At 45.4% G+C, this 22,031-nt stretch overlaps 1 protein-coding gene across 2 annotated transcripts in view; it reads left to right on the top strand.

Moving 5' to 3' along the window:
- The window catches only part of LOC311107820 (glutamate receptor 2), a gene marked incomplete at both ends in the record, with an annotated part of 70,920 nt that overhangs the window by 26,969 nt on the left and 21,920 nt on the right, over nt 1–22,031 (top strand). For both annotated transcript variants that reach the window (XM_084150377.1, XM_084150378.1), the window contains one exon: nt 2,344–2,583. In XM_084150377.1, the coding sequence (XP_084006503.1) occupies nt 2,344–2,583 (240 nt within the window). The remainder of the gene's footprint in view (nt 1–2,343; nt 2,584–22,031) is intronic.

Here is a 22,031-nt window from a genome sequence, read left to right on the forward strand (position 1 = left end):
TACGGGACAATAGTATAGGCCACAGCAGAGCCATATGGGACAATAGTATAGGCCACAGCAGAGCCATACGGGACAATAGTATAGGCCACAGCAGAGCCATACGGTACATATACAGTGAGGGAAAAAAGTATTTGATCCCCTGCTGATTTTGTAAGTTTGCCCACTGACAAAGACATGATCAGTCTATCATTTTAATAGTAGGTTTATTTGAACAGTGAGAGACAGAAAAACAACAAAAAAATCCAGAAAAACGCATGTCAAAAATGTTATAAATTGATTTGCATTTTAATGAGGGAAATAAGTATTTGACCCCTCTGCAAAACATGATTTAGTACTTGGTGGCAAAACACTTGTTGGCAATCACAGAGGTCAGACGTTTCTTGTAGTTGGCCCCCAGGTTTAAACACATATCAGGAGGGATTTTGTCCCACTCCTCTTTGCAGATCTACTCCAAGTCATTAAGTTTTCGAGGCTGACGTTTGGCAACTCGAACCTTCAGCTCCCTCCACAGATTTTCTACGGGATTAAGGTCTGGAGACTGGCTAGGCCACTCCAGGACCTTAATGTGCTTCTTCTTGAGCCACTCCTTTGTTGCCTTGGCCGTGTGTTTTGGGTCATTATCATGCTGGAATACCCATCCACGACCCATTTTCAATGCCCTGGCTGAGGGAAGGAGGTTCTCACTCAAGTCCCTCAGTCTCACTCCTGTCCCCTTTGCAGAAAAACACCCCCAAAGCATAATGTTTCCACGGTTTGACGGTGGGGATGGTGTTCTTGGGGTCATAGGCAGCATTCCTCCTCCTCCAAACACGGCGAGTTGAGTTGATGCCAAAGAGCTCGATTTTGGTCTCATCTGACCACAACACTTTCACCCAGTTCTCCTCTGAATCATTCAGATGTTCATTGGCAAGCTTCAGACGAGCCTGTATATGTGCTTTCTTGAGCAGGGGGACCTTGCGGGCGTTGCAGGATTTCAGTCCTTCACGGCATAGTGTGTTACCAATTGTTTTCTTGGTGACTATGGTCCCAGCTGCCTTGAGATCATTGACAAGATACTCCTGTGTAGTTCTGGGCTGATTCCTCACTGTTCTCATGATCATTGCAACTCCACGAGGTGAGATCTTGCATGGAGCCCCAGGCCGAGGGAGATTGACAGTTCTTTTGTGTTTCTTCCATTTGCGAATAATCGCACCAACTGTTGTCAACTTCTCACCAAGTGGCTTGGCGATGGTCTTGTAGCCCATTCCAGCCTTGTGTAGGTCTACAATCTTGTCCCTGACATCCTTGGAGAGCTCTTTGGTCTTGGCCAAGGTGGACAGTTTGGAATATGATTGCTTGATTGCTTCTGTGGACAGGTGTCTTTTATACAGGTAACAAGTTGAGATTAGGAGCACTCCCTTTAAGAGTGTGCTCCTAATCTCAGCTCGTTACCTGTATAAAAGACATCTGGGAGCCAGAAATCTTTCTGATTGAGAGGGGGTCAAATACTTATTTCCCTCATTAAAATGCAAATCAATTTATTTAAAAAATGTCATGCGTTTTTCTGGATTTTGTTGTTGTTATTCTGTCTCTCACTGTTCAAATAAACCTACCATTAAAATGATAGACTGATAATTTATTTGTCAGTGGGCAAACGTACAAAATCAGCAGGGGATCAAATACTTTTTTCCCTCACTGTAGATGTCGGTGCCATGGTGTAGCCCTGTATTGTACTAAATCTTTCAAATATCTCTCAAGAGAAGTCTTTGACCCTCAAATGGCCTACCTATGAACGTCACTCAAGCAGAAACTGCTCAGAGTATAGGACTTACAGTATATAGAGCGGGTCATATCAATGACCAAAAATATCCAACATGAAGATTTTATGAAGTGTCTTTAGCAATGGTTGCACTGATACGGCACTTTCTCTTACATACATTCCCCCCACTGTATTGAATTCTATAATAGAAGCCCATTAAATGTTAACAAGTAGCTTTAAAATATTGTGCTGTTGTAAGTAAGAGCTCCCCAGGCATTGCTTATGGACAGTTAAAATACATTAATCAGCTAAAACCAGCCGCTCCAGTGGAAGAGGCTGCTTTAGACAGTAATAAAGTTCATAAACGTTCAAACTTCAATTTGTTACAGCACTTGTTTGAAGCCAATTGTATCACAGTTTAACTCATGTCTAGTATATTCAGTATTGTCTAGTTTATGTCACGTAATGAGCTTGTTTTAATAATGGTGCAAATAAAATTAATGTGAAAACAGACCATACATCGTATCTTATCTTAATGTCACACTGTCATCCAATATTTACGAATACATATCCTCATGACTGTTTTGCAACTTCTCTCGTTTCAGTCTGTTCCCAGTTCTCGAGAGGAGTTTACGCCATCTTTGGATTCTACGACAAGAAGTCGGTCAACACGATAACGTCGTTCTGCGGGACTCTCCATGTGTCATTTATCACCCCCAGCTTCCCGCTGGATGGAACTCATCAGTTCATCATCCAGATGAGGCCTGACATCAAAGGACCCCTACTCAGCCTCATTGAGTACTACAAGTGGGACAAGTTTGCCTATCTCTATGACAGTGATAGAGGTAAGATGTACTAGTTTAACAGGACAAAATCTACCCCTATTTAAATGAAAATTATAAAAGTCACTGGCTGACTACTTCCACCATGGGCAAACAAATATGGAAAGTTTTGTTCAAATCAAAAGGTGCGGTCAAAAAAAAAAAAACTAACTGTAAGTCGCTCTGGATAAGAGTGTCTGCTAAATGACTAAAATGTCAAATGTAAATGTAGAAAGTCGATTGATTTCATGTGTAATGACCCTAAGGACAACAGGTTTGACTCATCAATAAATCAAACCTACAGTTGAAGTCGGAAGTTTACATACACTTAGGTTGGAGAAATTGAAACTCGTTTTTCAACCACTCCACACATTTCTTGTTAACAAACTATAGTTTTGGCAAGTCGGTTAGGACATCTACTTTGTGCATGACACAAGTAATTTTTCCAAAAATTGTTTACAGACAGATTGTTTCACTTATAATGCACTGTATCACAATTCCAGTGGGTCATACGTTTACACACACTAAGTGGACTGTGCCTTTAAACAGCTTGGAAAATTCCAGAAAATGATGTCATGGCTTTAGAAGCTTCTGATAGGCTAACTGACATCATTTGAGTCAATTGGAGGTGTACCTGTGGATGTATTTCAAGGCCTACCTTCAAACTCAGTGCCTCTTTGCTTGACATCATGGGAAAATCAAAAGAAATCAGCCAAGACCTCAGAAAAAACATTGTAGACCTCCACAAGTCTGGTTCATTCTTGGGAGCAATTTCCAAATGCCTGAAGGTACCATGTTCATCTGTACAAACAATAGTACACAAGTATAAACACCATGGGACCACGCAGCCGTCATACCGTTCAGGAAGGAGACGCGTTCTGTCTCCTAGAGATGAACGTACGGTGCGAAAAGTTCAAATCAATCCCAGAACAACAGCAAAGGACCTTGTGAAGATGATGGAGGAAACAGGTACAAAAGTATCTATATCCACAGTAAAACGAGTCCTATATCGACATAACCTGAAAGGCCGCTCAGCAAGGAAGAAGCCACTGCTCCAAAACCGGCATAAAAATGCCAGACTACGGTTTGCAACTGCACATGGGGACAAAGATTGTACCTTTTGGAGAAATGTCCTCTGGTCTGATGAAACAAAAATAGAACTGTTTGGCCATAATGACCATCGTTATGTTTGGAGGAAAAAGGGGGTCGCTTGCAAGCCGAAGAACACCATCCCAACCGTGAAGCATGGGGGTGGCAGCATCATGCTGTGGGGGTGCTTTGCTGCAGGAGGGTCTGGTGCACTTTACAAAATAGATGGCATCATGAGGAAGGAGAATTATGTGGATATATTGAAGCAACATCTCAAGACATCAGTCAGGAAGTTAAAGCTTGGGTCTTCCAAATGGACAATGACCCCAAGCATACTTCCAAAGTTGTGACAAAATGGCTTAAGGACAACAAAGCCAAGGTATTGGAGTGGCCATCACAAAGCCCTGACCTCAATCCTATAGAAAATCTGTGGGCAGAACTGAAAAAGCGTGTACGAGCAAGGAGGCCTACAATTCACCCAACTTATTGTGGGAAGCTTGTGGAAGGCTACCTGAAACATTTGACCCAAGTTAAACAATTTAAAGGTAATGCTACCAAATACTAATTGAGTGTGTGTAAACTTCTGACCCACTGGGAATGTGATGAAAGAAATAAAAGCTGAAATAAATCATTTTCTCTACTATTATTCTGACATTTTACATTCTTAAAATAAAGTGGTGATCCTAAGTGACCTAAGACAGGGAATTGTTACTAGGATTAAATGTCAGGAATTGTGAAAAACTGAGTTTAAATGTATTTGGCTAAGGTGTATGTAAACTTCCGACTTCAACTGTAAGTCAAACTCTTGATTGGTTGAGTCAAGTTTGGTAGCATTGGGTTGGAACAAGAGCCTGGTCATTCTATGGGTCCCCAGGACTAGGATTTATAACGTTCAGTCAGGACTAAACCTAGCACTACAAAGACTAGGATGTATAAGGGTCAGTCAGGACTAAACCTAGCACTACAAAGACTAGGATTTGTAAGGGTATCACGTTTCAGGAGAAGACCCAGATGCAGACAGTGTCGAAGTAACAAAAGTTTATTACAAAAACAGGGGGCAGGCAAACAACAGGTCAAGGGCCGGCAGAGGTCAATATTCCAGGGTGGTGTGACAAGGTACAGAACGGAAGCAGGCTCAGGGTCAGGGAAGGCAGAATGGTCAAAACAGGAGACAAAGGGCTGTGAGACATGGGTTTGATCCTAGACACATGAATCTCTGAACGGTCGATGGGTGATACAGGAACGAAGGAAGTAGAGGAAGGATTCCTCTTCGCCTCCGAGGCATCCCGGAAGTCCCCTATGGCTCCGTTGCTGAGAGAACCCGAGGCTACCCGAGTTCCCTTGAGAGTCTCCGAAGTCTGCCGATTCACCTCTTCCTAAGACGATGGATTATCAAAAACCTTCTTTACCTCCTGCATGAACTCCTCCAGACTGAAGCATATGGCCGACTGTTGTTTCCACACTGTCGTAGCCCAGGCGAGAGCCCTCCCGGACATCAGCGTGATGAGGTACGCTATCTTAGAACGGTCCGAGGGGAAGGAGGAGGGCTGCAGCTCGATGATGAGCGAACTCTGAGCGAGAAATGCCCAAAAGGTTCCCGACTCTCCAGCGAAGCGTTCCGGGGGAGGTAAGTGGGGTTCTCGGCAAACCGGGGTGGCCGGGGAGGTCGCGCTGCTAACAGCCGGGTTACTGAGGGGCTGGGAGGTTACCGTTGTGGTAGGCTGCCTAACAAACAACATGCTGAATTGCTCCAGCAATGTGTTAAACGCTCGGTCATGGCGTTCAGCCAAGGTCTGGAACCCTTCCATGAGACCACAAAGCAACTCCTTGCGCCATCCAATGGTGGCTCCTTGGGAGGAGATAGCGTTGCGGAGCTGGTCCGAGTCTGCTGGGTCAGTCATGGCCAGTTCGTACTATCACATTTCAGGAGAAGAACCAGATGCAGACAGTGTCGAAGTAACAAAAGTTTATTACAAAAACAGGGTGCAGGCAAATGACAGGTCAAGGGCAGGCAGAGGTCAGTAATCCAGATCAGAGTCCAAAAGGTACAGAACGGCAGGCAGGCTCAGGGTCAGAGCAGGCAGAATGGTAAAAACCGGGAAAACTAGAAAACAGGAACTTGAAAAAGACAGGAGCAAGGGGAAAAAAGATGGTAGGCTTGACTAAACAAAACGAACTGGTAACAGACAAACAGAGAACACAGGTATAAATACACTGGGGATAATGGGGAAGATGGGCGAAGCCTGGAGGGGGGTGGAGACAATCACAAAGACAGGTGAAACAGATCAGGGTGTGACAAAGTGTCACTCAAGATTAAACCTAGCACTACAAAGACTAGGATTTATAAGGGTCAGTCAGGACTAAACCTAGCACTACAAAGACAAGGATTTATAAGGGTCAGTCAGGACTAAACCTAGCACTACAAAGACTAGGATTTATAAGGGTCAGTCAGGACTAAACCTAGCACTACAAAGCTCAACGTCATGCTCAGTTCATCAACAGTAAGTACAGTAGCCTTCCAAATGTTGGTCCTTAGAAGCAATAGTTCACAGAGGAAACCTCTAAGCTACAGGGCTGTTTGGCGAGCACAGACTGGAATATGTTCCGGAATTCATCCGATGGAATCGAGGACTATACCACATCAGTCACCGGCTTTATTAATAAGTGCATCGACGACGTCTGCCCCACAGTGACCGTACGTACATATCCCAACTAGAAGCCGTAGATTACATACAACATCCACACTGAGCCAAAGGCTAGAGGTGCCGCTTTCAAGGTGTGGACACTAATCCCTCTACGCCCTCCGACGAACCATCAAACAGGCAAAGCGTCAATACAGGACTAAGATCGAATCCTACTGCACCGGTTCTGATGCTCGTCGGATGTGGCAGGGCTTGCAAATGATCACGGATTACAAAGGGAAACCCAGCCGTGAGATTCCCAGTGACGTGAGCCTACCAGACTAGTTAAATTACTTCTATGCTCGCTTCGAGGCAAGCAACACTGAACCATTCATGAGAGCACCAGCTTTTAATGACGACTGTGGGATCACGCTCTCCATGGCCGATGTGAGCAAGACCTTTAAACAGGTTAACATTCACAAGGCCGCAGGGCCAGATCGATTACCAGGACGCGTACTCAGAGCATGCGCTGACCAGCTGGCAAGTGTTTTCACTGACATTTTCAAACTCTCCCTGACCCAGTCTGTAATACCTACATGTTTCAAGCAGACCACCATAGTCCCTGTGCCCAAGAACGCCAAGGTAACCTGCCTAAATGACTACTGCCCCATAGCACACATCTGTATCCATTAAATGCTTTGAAAGGCTAGTCATGGCTCACATCAACACCATCATCCCAGAAACCCTGGACCCACTCCAATTTGCATACCGCCCCAACAGATCCACAGATGACGCAATCTCTATTGCACTCCACACTGCCCTTTCCCAACTGGACAAAAGGAACACCTAGCGTTCAACACCATAGTGCCCTCCAAGCTCATCACTAAACTAAGGACCCAGGGACTGAACACCTTCCTCTGCAACTGGATGCTGGACTTCCTGACTGGCCGCCCCTAAGTGGTAAGGGTAGACAACAACACATCTGCCCGCTGACCCTCAACACGGTGGCCCCTCAGGTGTGCGTGCTTAGTCCCCTCCTGTACTCCCTGTTCACCCATGACTGCGTGGCCACGTACGACTCCAACATCATCATTAAGTTTGCAGACGACACGACAGTGGTAGGCCTGATTACCGATGACAATGAGAGCCTATAGGGAGGAGGTCAGAGACCTGGCAGTGTGGTGCCATGACAACAACCTCTCCCTTAACGTGAGCAAGACAAAGGAGCTGATCGTGGACTACAGGAAAAGGAGGGCCGAACACTCCCCCATTAACATCAATGGGGTTATAGTGGAGCAGGTTGAGAGCTTCAAGCTCCTTGATGTCCACATCACTAAGGACCTATCATGATCCAAACACACCAACACTGTCGTGAAGAGGGCATGACAACCCCTATTCCCCTCAGGAGGCTGATTAGATTTGGCATGGGACCTCAATTTCCTAGTTACAAACATTTCAGTCAAGATGGCTTCCGCCTTCCTGACACACTCAAACCAGGAAGTGACTATGGGTGTGGCTAGGAAGTGACCGGGGTGGAGCCCACAGCCTATACAAGGAACTGTGGAACCTTATGGGTTACATAATAATGAACACTGCTTTTTGCCATTATTCAAAGTTGACATTGAAGTTACTGTATATTCATAAAGGGGACTTATTTTCAAAAAGGCTGTCAAAACCTGAAGGTTGAAGAGAAGACACGTACTCTATGACACCCAACTGTGATTAAATTATATTACATTCAAATTACACCTGAACAGGTATTCATGGTCGACCGCCCTTGTCAACACATCTAAAGCTAATTAGAAAGCTCTCAAACATATGAGAGAAGACTACAGCTGTCTATGTACTGCAAAGGTTTTGTTTCTAGACTGTTTGCCATACACTTGATGTGACACGTTACATGCACATAAACGAGAAACAGAGAGAGTTCATAACAGTACCACACACTGAGAAGGGTACCAGGAGAACACCCTGTAAAGGGCATTGTGGTGCATGACAAACCACTTGTCAGATATTATCAACTAGGACCATTGCACCTCCTGTGTGAGAGCTTGTTTCATGGCTCGCAGCAAAGTAGGAGGGCAGTTCCCTGACATTAAAGGTTTTAGACCTTGCGGCGGTGGTCCCCACTTGTCCTGAAGAGCAGCTGGGTTTTCAAGTTTCTGTTGTGTAGAACTCAACCAACAGAACGCTCTTTAAAAAATATATTTTGCTAGAGAATGACCTTGCTTGTGAAACTGTCTAAAAGTCTACTCACTCCAGAAATGTTCAGGTGAAGTGATTGTTATAGCCCCAGCTATTTTTGTTTATCTGCATGGAGGCTTTCAGCCTTGTTTTTCCAGTATTTTTTTATTTGCTGTGTCGTGTATTAGGCTAAGGATGATGCATTGAGTTGTTACCCTGGAGGATATTGCAATGTCAGACAGTATTTACCCTTTGTGATGACACCACTTGGTATGACACTACTTTGAAATGGACACAGGCCTGTGACTGTACTGTTAGCAAGGCTACAAGCAGTGGTGTAGTTGTGACTAAAGTAATGCTTCCTATACTTTCAATGCATTTCTCTGCAAAAGGTGGATAAACACTTGCGCGAAATAAAAAACGGTGGGTAAATGGTATTTACATGCGTTTAACCTCCACTACACCACTAGTTACAAGGCCTTCAACAAAGAGTTCCATAGTCAAATTTTTGTACCGGTGGCAAGATTAATATGCATCATATTATTGGGCTTGTATAAGAATAGTTGAAAGGCGCAATAAGATCCTTTTACTTTTTATTACATGATGCTATCAGTCTTCATTTCCATTATGTCAAAATGAGAGTGATTTAGGAGAGCAGTCTGAAGTAGCACTTTCAGTTGGAGTACAGTAGGTGATGATACCTGATGATAGAAGCTAAAGGCGGGCTTTACCGCTGTCTTTATGGACCAGCTTCTAACCTCAAGACAGTGAGTCTCTCTCTCTCTCTCTCTCTCTCTCTCTCTCTCTCTCTCTCTCTCTCTCTCTCTCTCTCTCTCTCTCTCTCTCTCTCTCTCTCTCTCTCTCTCTCTCTCTCTCTCTCTCTCTCTCATCTCTCTCTCTCTCTCTCTCTCTCTCTCTCTCTCCTCTCTCTCTCTCTCTCTCCTCTCTCTCTCTCTCTCTCTCTCTCTCTCTCCTCTCTCTCTCTCTCCTCTCTCTCTCTCTCTCTCTCTCTCTCTCTCTCTCTCTCTCTCTCTCTCTCTCCTCTCCTCTCTTCTCTCATCTCTCTCTCATCTCTCCTCTCTCTCTCTCTCTCTCTCTCTCTCTCTCTCTCTCTCTCTCTCTCTCTCTCATCTCTCATATTATCAGCTATGTACAGTGTTTGACCAATGTGCAAGATAAATAAAGATAAATAAAACAGATAAGTATTGGTGGTATTGACAATCTTGTTTGTGCTCCACTGGGTTGCCCTATTCTCATGGCAATGGGCCACAAATGTTGCTGCTGTGATTGCACATTGTGGTATTTCGCCTAACAGATATGGGAGTTTATCAAGTTGGATTTGTTTTCAAATTCTTTGTGGTCTGTGTGATCTGTGGAAAATATGTGTTTCTGATGTGGTCAGGAGGTTAGGAAGTGCAGCTCAGTTTCCACTCATTTTGTGGACAGTGGGCACATATCCTGTCTTCTCTTGAAAGCCAGGTCTGCCAATGGCAACCTCTCTCAATAGTAAGGCTATGCTCACTGAGTCTGTACATATTCAAGGATTTTCTTAATTTTGTATATTCTCTGTTTAGGGCCAGATAGCATTCCCATTTGCTCAGTATTTTGGTTGATTCTTACCAGTGTGTCAAATAGTTATCTTTTTGCTTTCTCATAATTTTGTTGAGTCTAATTGTGTTGCTGTCCTGGGGCTCTGTGGGGTCTGCTTGTGTTTGTGAACAGAGCCCCATAACCAGCTGGCTGAAGGGACTCTTCTCTAGGTTCATTTCTCTTTAGGTGAGGGCTTTGTGGTGGAATGTGTGGGCGTCATTTCCTTTTAGGTGGTTGTAGAATTTAACACTTTTCTGGATTTTGATAACTAGCGGGTATAGTCCTAATTCTGCTCTGCATGCATTGTTTTGGGTTGTGCATTGAACACAAAGTATATTTTTGTAGAATTCCCATTTTGTGAATTCTTGGCCAGATCCTAATTGGGATGTCGAGATTTATGTTCCTTTTGATGGCATAGAAGGCCCTTCTTGGCTTGTCTCTTAGATCATTTACAGCCTTGTGGAATTTACCTGGGGTGTTGATGTTTAGGCCGAGGTAGGTATAATACTTTGAGTGCTCTAGGGCAACAGTGTCTAGATAGATTTGTTGTCCTGGCAACTGGACCTTTTTTGGAACACCATTATTTTTGTCTTACTGAGATTCACTGTCAGGGCCGCCCAAGTCTGACAGAATCTGTGCAGAAGATCTAGGTGCTGTTGTAGGCTCTCCTTGGTTGGGGATAAAAGCACCAGATCATCAGCAAACAGTAGACATTTGATTTCCGTGTCCAGTAAGGTGAGGCCGGGTGCTGCAGATTGTTCCAGTGCCCTCGCCAATTCATTGATATAAATATTGAAGAGGGTGGGGCTCAAGTTGCATCCCTGTCTTACCCAACGGCCCTGAGGAAAGAAATCTGTGTGTTTATTGCCAATTTTAACTGCACACTTGTTGTTTGTGTACATTGATGTTATAATGTCATATGTTTTTCCTCCAACACTGATTACCATCCATTTGTATAGCAGACCCTCATGCCAAATTGAGTCAAAAGCTTTTTTGAAGTCAGCAATGCATGAGAAGACTTTGCTTTTGTTTTGGTTTATTTGTTCATCATTAAGGGTGTACAGGGTGTATACGTGGTCTGTCGTACGGTATTTTGGTAAGCCAATTTGACATTTGCTCAGGACATTGTTTTCACTGAGGAAATGTTGGAGTCTGCTGTTGATGATACTGCAGAAGATCTTTCTGAGATTTCAGTTAAGACAGATTCCACGGTAATTATTGGGATCAAATTTGTCTCCACTCTTGTGGATTTGGGTGACCAGACCTTGGTTCCAAATTTTGGGGAAGATCACAGAGCCGATGATGAAGTTGAAGAGTTTAAGAATTGCCAATTTGAATTTGTGGTCTGTATATTTTAACACCACAGGCCTTTTTGGGTTGGAGGGTTTGTATTTTGTCCTGTAGCTCATCCAATGTAATTGGAGTGTGATGCGTGATTTGAAGGAGTCAGGCACAGGAGGGTAAATCACAGTATAGAGTTTATTCCGTAATCCAGCGTAACCAGTCCAGTGCGCAAAACAGGCGCACTGGAACAAACATGCACACGGGGAAGATACCTCAGCAATACAAAAAACTGACCTCAACCGAGCTACTAATCCTCACAATGAACAATCACCCACAAGGACAAGGGGGCAGAGGGAACACTTAAACACGTACTAATGAGGGGAATATGAACCAGGTGTGTGTAATTGACAAGACAAGACAAATGGAATGATGAGATATGGAGCGGCAGTGGCTAGAAGGCCGGTGACGACGAACGCCGAAGCCTGCCCAAACAAGGAGGGGAGGCAGCTTGGGAGGAAGTCGTGACTTGGAGAATCCAATGGGTTCTGGAAGTCTTTAATAATTGACCAAGTTTAGTAAATGATCATGTAGATGTTTTTGTTCTTGGTTCTTTGTTATATGGCCGAAAAGGTTGGAGAAGGTGTTTATCCATACATCTCCATTTTGGATAGGTAGCTCTTCATGAATTGTTGTTTGTTTAGTGTGTTCCAATTTTCCCCAGAAGTGATTTGATTCTATGGATTCTTCAATCCCATTGATCTTTTTTCTGACATGCTGTTCCTTCTGTACTTTTTTAGTGTTTCCACATAGTGAAGGTGTAAGCTAAGGATTTCTGGGTCTCTTTGTTTTTGGTTGGATAGGTTTCTCAATTTCTTTGTAAGGTTTTAGCATTCTTTATCAAACCATTTTTTCATTGTTGTTAGTTTTCTTAGGTTTTCTGCTTGAATTTAAATGAGATATGTTAGCTAATAGTTTGAATATACTGTTCATGCTTCCTACCGCTAAGTTTACACCTTTTGTCCAGGAAGTTGTCTAGGAGGGATTTGTTGTTGGCCAATTGCTTTTTTGGTATGTTTCTACACTACCCTCCTTCCATTTATAGCATTTCTTAACAGCATTCAGTTTGTTCAGCTTCGATGCTTCATGGTTGAGTTTTGCTCTGTTCAAGTAGATTGTGATTTTGCTGTGGTCTGAAAGGGGTGTCAGTTGGCTGACTGTGAACGCCCTGAGAGACTCTGGGTTGAGGTCGGTGATAAAGTAGTCTGCAGTACTACTACTAAGAGATGTGCTATAGGTGAACCTACCGTAGGAGTCCCCTCGAAGGCTACCATTGACTATGTAAAGACCCAGCGTGCAACAGAGATGCAGGAGTTGTGAACCGTTTTTGTTGGTTGTTTTGTCATAGTTGTGTCTAGGGGGGCATATGGGGGAGGGAATGCTGTCACCTCCGGGTATGTGTTTGTCCCCCGGTGTGCTCTTGTCCAGTTCTGGCATTTAGGTCGCCACAGACTAGTACATGTCCCTGGGCCTGGAAGTGATTGATTTCCCCCTCCAGGATGGAGAAGCTGTCTTCATTAAAGTATGGGGATTCTAGTGGGGGGATATAGGTAGCACACAGGAGGACATTTTTCTCTGTTGAAATAATTTCCCTATTCATTTCTAACCAGATGTAAAATGCTCCTGTTTTAATTAATTTAATAGTGTGGGTTAGGTCTGATCTATGCCAAATTAGCATACCCCCTGAGTCTCTTCCCTGTTTTACACCTGGTAGTTTGGTGGATGGGACTACCAGCTCTCTGTAACCTAGAGGGCAAACAGTGGGTCCATCTCCTCTGTACCATGTTTCTTGTAGAATAACAATTTCTGTATTTCTGATTTATTTGGTGATGTGTGGGTTCCTGTTCTTTAGGCCAAAGGCAGATGACCTCAGACCTTGGATATTCCAGCATGAGATGGTAAAAGCTTTGTGTTCCATAGTGTCCAGTGTTGTTATTTGTGTGGTTTAGTTTCAGATCATTAGTTGTGAGCATGCTGAGCATCTGGCGAATGCCTCTTAGGTCAATAGATGGGGCTTGGTTGGGTTTAGGAGTTGAGCCTGTTGCTCTGCTCACAACCTGGGCATATGGGTGGCTGTCATGTTGAGGTCCTTGCTTCAGGGATGGCGGGCAGGTGGGGCATAGGCCTGATCTGGGGGAGGGCCTATATAGGGTGTGACCAGTGTTGGTTTGGGGGGCTGTCGACTCGTTGGGGTGGGGGTGTGGCTGGTGATGCTGTGGTCTGGGTGTAGGTCCTCTGGGTGCAGGTCCGGGGGGTCTGGGAAGGAGTCTTGGGTCTGGGCTGGGTGCTCATCGCTCTGTTGCTCCTGTGTGAGGTACTGGGGCTGCGGTTGAGTGTTATGAATCTCACGGTCCTGGCAAATCTTGTAGAGGTGTACCTGGTCATAGAGGCTGTCCAAATCTAGGGTGGGGTGATAGGCCAGGTAAACATTGGGTTTCAAGGCACGGTCACAGAAAATGCTTGCATTCCCCTGCTGTATGGTGGCAGGGTGAAAGTATTTTTGTGGTAGCAGGGTGGAGATGACCACTCATGGGTTAGGAAAAGTGGAAGAAGCTTTTTCACCCTTTCCTGCTGAGCCTTCAGGTCGTTTGTGCCTGTGTGTATTATTATGTGGCTGGGGACCTTAGTCTGCCCCCCGACAGCAGCTCTATGGCTCTCAGGGTGTTTGGCAGTGGCGGTCGGTTCCGTTCAAGATGAGGGGGACAATATATTTTTTTTATGAGCATGGCCTCATTTCTATTACAGCATATTGGATGACTGTTATCCATATTCCAGTCACCCAGCTCAATGTAACATCGATAGGTTTAGGTTACTCAAATGTTTCTATACCCATCAAATGCTTGGGGTCATTGTCCATTTGGAAGACCCATTTGCGACCAAGCTTTAACTTCCTGACTGATGTCTTGAGATGTTGCTTCAATATATCCACATAATTTTCCTTCCTCATGATGCCATCTATTTTGTGAAGTGCAACAGTCCCTCCTGCAGCAAAGCACCCCCACAGCATGATGCTGCCACCTCCGTGCTTCACGGTTGGGATGGTGTTCTTCGGCTTGCAAGCATACCCCTTTTTCCTCCAAACATAACGATAACAATCATTATGGTCAAACAGTTCTATTTTTGTTTCATCAGACCAGAGGATATTTCCCAATGTGCAGTTGCAAACCGTAGTCTGGCTTTTTTATGCCGGTTTTGGAGCAGTGGCTTCTTCCTTGCTGAGCGGCCATTCAGGTTATGTCGATATAGGACTCGTTTTACTGTGGATATAGATACTTTTGTACCTGTTTTCCTCCAGCATCTTCACAAGGTCCTTTGCTGTTGTTCTGGGATTGATTTGCACTTTTCACACCGTACGTTCATCTCTAGGAGACAGAACGCGTCTCCTTCCTGAGCGGTATGACGGCTGCGTGGTCCCATGGGGTTTATACTTGCGTACTATTGTTTGTACAGATGAACGTGGTACCTTCAGGCGTTTGGAAATTGCTCCCAAGGATGAACCAGACTTGTGGAGGTCTAAAATTTCTTTTCTGAGGTCTTGGCTGATTTCTTTTGATTTTCCCATGATGTCAAGCAAAGAGGCACTGTTTGAAGGTAGGCCTTTAAATACATCCACAGGTACACCTCCAATTGACTCAAATTATGTCAATTAGCCTATCAGAAGCTTCTAAAGCCATGACATCATTTTCTGGAATTTTCCAAGCTGTTTAAAGGCACAGTCAACTTATTGTACAGTGAGGGAAAAAAGTATTTGATCCCCTGCTGATTTTGTACATTTATCCACTGACAAAGAAATGATCAGTCTATAATTGTAATGGTAGGTTTATTTGAACAGTGAGAGACAGAATAACAACAACAAAATCCAGAAAAACGCATGTCAAAAATGTTATAAATTGATTTGCATTTTAATGAGGGAAATAAGTATTTGACCCCCTCTCAATCAGAAAGATTTCTGGCTCCCAGGTGTCTTTTATACAGGTAACGAGCTGAGATTAGGAGCACACTCTTAAAGGGAGTGTTCATAATCTCAGCTTGTTACCTGCATAAAAGACACCTGTCCACAGAAGCAATCAATCAATCAGATTCCAAACTCTCCACCATGGCCAAGACCAAAGAGCTCTCCAAGGATGTCAGGGACAAGATTGTAGACCTACACAAGGCTGGAATGGGCTACAAGACCATTGCCAAGCAGCTTGGTGAGAAGGTGACAACAGTTGGTGCAATTATTTGCAAATGGAAGAAACACAAAATAACTGCCAATCTCCCTCGGCCTGGGGCTCCATGCAAGATCTCACCTCGTGGAGTTGCAATGATCATGAGAATGGTGAGGAATCAGCCCAGAACTACATGGGAGGATCTTGTCAATTATTTCAAGGCAGCTGGGACCATAGTCACCAAGAAAACAATTGGTAACACACTACGCCGTGAAGGACTGAAATCCTGCAGCGCCCGCAAGATCCCCCTGCTCAAGAAAGCACATATACAGGGCCGTCTGAAGTTTGCCAATGAACATCTGAATGATTCAGAGGAGAACTGGGTGAAAGTGTTGTGGTCAGATGAGACCAAAATTGAGCTCTTTGGCATCAACTCAACTCGCCGTGTTTGGAGGAGGAGGAATGCTGCCTATGACCCCAAGAACACCATCCCCACCGTCAAACATGGAGGTGGAAACATTATGCTTTGGGGGTGTTTTTCTGCTAAGGGGATAGGACAACTTCACCGCATCAAAGGGATGATGGACGGGGCAATGTACCGTCAAATCTTGGGTGAGCACCTCCTTCCCTCAGCCAGGGCATTGAAAATGGGTCGTGGATGGGTATTCCATCATGACAATGACCCAAAACACATGGCCAAGGCAACAAAGGAGTGGCTCAAGAAGAAGCACATTAAGGTCCTGGAGTGGCCTAGCCAGTCTACAGACCTTAATCCCATAGAAAATCTGTGGAGGGAGCTGAAGGTTCGAGTTGCCAAACATCAGCCTTGAAACCTTAATGACTTGGAGAAAATCTGCAAATAGTAGTGGAACAAAATCCCTCCTGAGATGTGTGCAAACCTGGTGGCCAACTACAAGAAACGTCTGACCTCTGTGATTGCCAAAAAGGGTTTTGCCACCAAGTACTAAGTCATGTTTTGCAGAGGGGTCAAATACTTATTTCCCTCATTAAAATGCAAATCAATTTATAACATTTTTGACATGCGTTTTTCTGGATTTTTTTGTTGTTATTCTGTCTCAACCTGTTCAAATAAACCTACCATTAAAATTATAGACTGATCATGTCTTTGTCAGTAGGCAAACGTACAAAATCAGCAGGGGATCAAATACTTTTTTCCCTCACTGTGTGTGAACCTCTGACCCACTGGAATTGTGATACAGTGAATTATAAGTGAAATAATCTTTCTGTAAACAATTACAAATGCAAATAGTCTGGGGAGCCAATTGATTAGATGTTCAGGAGTCTTATGGCTTGGGGGGTAGAAGCTGTTTAGAAAACTTTTGGACCTAGACTTGGCATTCCGGTACCGCTTGCCGTGCGGTAGCAGAGAGAACAGTCTATGACTAGGGTGGCTGGAGTCTTTGACATTTTTTAGAGCCTTCCTCGGACACCGCCTGGTATAGAGGTCCTTGATGGCAGGAAGCTGGCCCCAGTGATGTACTGGGCCGTACGCACTAACCTCTGTCAGAGGCTGAGCATTTGCCATACCAGGCAGTGATGCAACAAGTCAGGCTGCTCTCGATGTTGCAGCTGTAGAATATTTTGAGTAATCCGTCTGGCCCTGCGGCCTTGTGAATATTGACCTGTTTAAAGATCTTACTCACATCGGCTACGGAGAGCGTGATCACACAGTCGTCCGGAACAGCTGATGCTCTCATGCATGTTTCAGTGTTACTTGCCTCAAAATGAGCATAGAAGTAATTTAGCTTGTCTGGTAGGCTCTTGTCACTGGGCAGCTTGCGGCTGTGCTTCCCTTTGAAGTCTGTAATAGTTTGCAAGCCCTGCCACATCCGACGAGCGTTTGAGCCAGTGTAGTACGATTTGATCTTAGTCTACCCTCTAGCTCTACCCTTTAGCTCAGTGCGGATGTTGCCTGTAATCCATGGCTTCTGGTTGGGGTATGTACATACAGTCACTGTAGGGACGATGTCATCGATGCACTTATTGATGAAGCCAGTGACTGATGTGGTGTACTCCTCAATGCCATCGGAAGAATCCCGGAACATATTCCAGTCTCTGCTAGCAAAACAGTCTTGTAGCTTAGCATCTGCTTCATCTGACCACTTTTTTATTGACTGAGTCACTGGTGCTTCCTGCTTTAGTTTTTTATTGTAAGCAGGAATCAGGATTTGCCAAATGGAGGGTGAGGGAGAGCTATGTACGTGTCTCTGTGTGTGGAGTAAAGGTGGTCTAGAGTTTTTTCCCCTCTGGTTGCACATTTAACATGCCGGAGGTAAAACAGATTTAAGTTTTCCTGCATTAAAGTCCCCGGCTACTAGGAGTGCCGCCTCTGGATGAGCGTTTTCCTGTTTGCTTATGGCCATATACAGTTCATTGAGTGCGGTCTTAGTGCCAGCATCGGTTTGTGGTGGTAAATCGACAGCTACGAAGAATATAGATGAAAACTCTCTTGGTAGATAGTGTGGTCTATAGCTTATCATGTGATACTCTTCCTCAGGCGAGCAAAACATAGAGACTTCCTTAGATATCGTGCACCAGCTGTTGTTTACAAATATACACAGACTGCCACCCCTTGTCTTACCAGAGGCTGCTGTTCTATCCTGCCGATACAGTGTATAACCCACCAGCTGTATGTTATTAATGTCTTCGTTTGCCACGACTCGGTGAAACATAAGATATTACCGTTTTTAATGTCCCGTTGGTAGGATATTCGTGCCTGTAGTTCGTCCACTTTATTATCAAGCGATTGTAAATTGGCCAATAGTATCGATGGCAAAGGCAGATTAGCCACTCGTCGCCGGCTCCTTACCAAGCACCCCGATCTCCTTCCGCGATATCTCCTTTTATTTCTACTGCGAATGACTGGGATGAGGGCCCTGTTGGGTGTCTGGAGCAAATCCCTCTCGTCTGACTCATTAAAGAAAAATTATGAGTCCAGTTCAAGGTGAGTAATCGCTGTTCTGATGTCCAGAAGCTCTTTTCGGTCATAAGAGACGGTAGCAGCAACATTATGTACAAAATAAGTTACAAACACAGGAAAAAACACACAAAATAGCACGGTTGGTTAAGAGTCCATAAAACGGCAGCCATTCCCTCCGGCGCCATTGTAAAAAGGTCACCCATAATGAGGTTGCTACAACCTAGCTTATGAATGAAAGTTTACAACGTAGGTGCACAGGTTGAGATAAATCTGATTAATCAAGGTGACAGACATTGACACATTCAATACCACCTTGCACACTCTTGCCTGCATTTAGCTGATCTAGGGTGTAATCATTAGTTCAACAGTTGCAAACTAGAGTTTCTATTGGACAAATTCAGGTATGTTTATCCCCGTTTCGTTCCATTTGCTTCCGTTTAAGAAACATTTTCAACAGAATCTGCTAAATGAATACACCCCTGATCACACGCAAACGCAGTTCACTTTCATAGTAGCCACAGACAAACAGAATGATCCATTTGATCATTGTATAATTCCTTCTCGCATCTACGCTGTCTCCTCCACTCACCTTTTCCCTTCGCTTGTGGACTTCAGTGCACAACACATCTGCTGTTTGTAACCAGGGGAAAAAACCTTTCCAAGCCAAACCTTCATATCATAACCACTAGCGACTACACAGCCTACATTGTTGTCACTATATTTACATTTACATTTACATTTACATTTACGTCATTTAGCAGACACTCCTATCCAGAGCAACTTACAAATTGGTGCATTCACCTTATAGCCAGTGGGATAACCACTTTACAAAAAAAATGGGGGGGGGTGGGGGGGTTAGAAGGATTACTTTATCCTATCCCAGGTGTTCCTTAAAGAGGTGGGGTTTCAAATGTCTCCGGAAGGTGGTGAGTGACTCCGCTGTCCTGGCGTCGTGAGGGAGCTTGTTCCACCATTGGGGTGCCAGAGCAGCGAAGAGTTTTGACTGGGCTGAGCGGGAACTGTGCTTCAGCAGAGGTAGGGGAGCCAGCAGGCCAGAGGTGGATGAACGCAATGCCCTCGTTTGGGTGTAGGGACTGATCAGAGCCTGAAGGTATGGAGGTGCCGTTCCCCTCACAGCTCCGTAGGCAAGCACCATGGTCTTGTAGCAGATGCGAGCTTCAACTGGAAGCCAGTGTAGTGTGCGGAGGAGCAGGGTGACGTGAGAGAACTTGGGAAGGTTGAACACCAGACGGGCTGCGGCATTCTGGATGAGTTGTAGGGGTTTAATGGCACAGGCAGGGAGCCCAGCCAACAGCGAGTTGCAGTAATCCAGACGGGAGATGACAAGTGCCTGGATTAGGACCTGTGCCGCTTCCTGTGTAAGGCAGGGTCGTACTCTCCTAATGTTGTAGAGCATGAACCTACAGGATCGGGTCACCGCCTTGATGTTAGCGGAGAACGACAGGGTGTTGTCCAGGGTCACGCCAAGGCTCTTCGCACTCTGGGAGGAGGACACAACGGAGTTGTCAACCGTGATGGCGAGATCATGGAACGGGCAGTCCTTCCCGGGGAGGAAGAGCAGCTCTGTCTTGCCAAGGTTCAGCTTGAGGTGGTGATCCGTCATCCATACTGATATGTCTGCCAGACATGCAGAGATGCGATTCGCCACCTGGTTATCAGAAGGGGGAAAGGAGAAGATTAGTTGTGTGTCGTCTGCGTAGCAATGATAGGAGAGGCCATGTGAGGATATGACAGAGCCAAGTGACTTGGTGTATAGCGAGAATAGGAGAGGGCCTAGAACTGAGCCCTGGGGGACACCAGTGGTGAGAGCACGTGGTGCGGAGACAGCTTCTCGCCACGCCACTTGGTAGGAGCGACCGGTCAGGTAGGACGCAATCCAAGAGTGAGCCGCGCCGGAGATGGCCAGCTCGGAGAGGGTGGAGAGGAGGATCTGATGGTTCACAGTATCAAAGGCAGCAGACAGGTCTAGAAGGACAAGAGCAGAGGAGAGAGAGTTAGCTTTAGCAGTGCGGAGAGCCTCCGTGACACAGAGAAAAGCAGTCTCAGTTGAATGACCAGTCTTGAAACCTGACTGGTTTGGATCAAGAAGGTCATTCTGAGAGAGATAGCAAGAGAGTTGGCTAAAGACGGCACGCTCAATAGTTTTGGAGAGAAAAGAAAGAAGGGATACTGGTCTGTAGTTGTTGACATCAGAGGGATCGAGTGTTGGTTTTTTGAGAAGGGGTGCAACTCTCGCTCTCTTGAAGACGGAAGGGACATAGCCAGCGGTCAAGGATGAGTTGATCAGCGAGGTGAGGTAAGGGAGAATGTCACCGGAGATAGTCTGGAGAAGAGAGGAGGGGATAGGGTCAAGCGGGCAGGTTGTTGGGCGGCCGGCCGTCACAAGTCGCAAGATTTTATCTGGAGAGAGAGGGGAGAAAGAAGTCAAAGCATAGGGTAGAGCAGTGTGAGCAGGACCAGCAGTGTCATTTGACTTAACAAACGAGGATCGGATGTCGTCAACCTTCTTTTCAAAATGGTTGACGAAGTCATCCACAGAGAGGGAGGAGGGGGGGGGATTCAGTAGGGAGGAGAAGGTGGCAAAGAGCTTCCTAGGGTTAGAGGCAGATGCTTGGAATTTAGAGTGGTAGAAAGTGGCCTTATCAGCAGAAACAGATGAAGAAAATGTAGAGAGGAGGGAGTGAAAAGATGCCAGGTCCGCAGGGAGTCTAGTTTTCCTCCATTTCCGCTCGACTGCCCGGAGCCCTGTTCTGTGAGCTTGCAATGAGTCATCAAGCCACGGAGCTGGAGGGGAGGACCGAGCCGGCCGGGAGGATAGGGGACATAGAGAGTCAAAGGATGCAGAAAGGGAGGAGAGGAGGGTTGAGGAGGCAGAATCAGGAGATTGGAGGGAGAAGGATTGAGCAGAGGGAAGAAATGATAGGATGGAAGAGGAGAGAGTAGCGGGAGAGAGAGAGCGAAGGTTGTGACGGCGCATTACCATCTGAGTAGGGGCAGAGTGAGTAGTGTTGGAGGAGAGCGAGAGAGAAAAGGATACAAAGTAGTGGTCGGAGACATGGAGGGGAGTTGCAGTGAGATTAGTAGAAGAACAGCATCTAGTAAAGATGAGGTCAAGCGTATTGCCTGCCTTGTGAGTAGTGGGGGATGGTGAGAGGGTGAGGTCAAAAGAGGAGAGGAGTGGAAAGAAGGAGGCAGAGAGAAATGAGTCAAAGGTAGACGTAGGGAGGTTGAAGTCCCCCAGAACTGTGAGGGGTGAGCCATCCTCAGGAAAGGAACTTATCAAGGCGTCAAGCTCATTGATGAACTCTGGAGGGCGATAGATGACAAGGATATTAAGCTTAAATGGGCTAGTGACTGTGACAGCATGGAATTCAAATGAGGAGATAGACAGATGGGTCAGGGGAAAAATAGAGAATGTCCATTTGGGAGAGATGAGGATTCCTGTGCCACCACCCCGCTGACCAGATGCTCTCGGGGTATGCGAGAACACATGGTCAGACGAGGAGAGAGCAGTAGGAGTAGCAGTGTTTTCAG

This window comes from Coregonus lavaretus, assembly GCF_964263955.1.
Source record: "Coregonus lavaretus genome assembly, chromosome: 32".
Lineage (NCBI taxonomy): Eukaryota > Metazoa > Chordata > Actinopteri > Salmoniformes > Salmonidae > Coregonus > Coregonus lavaretus.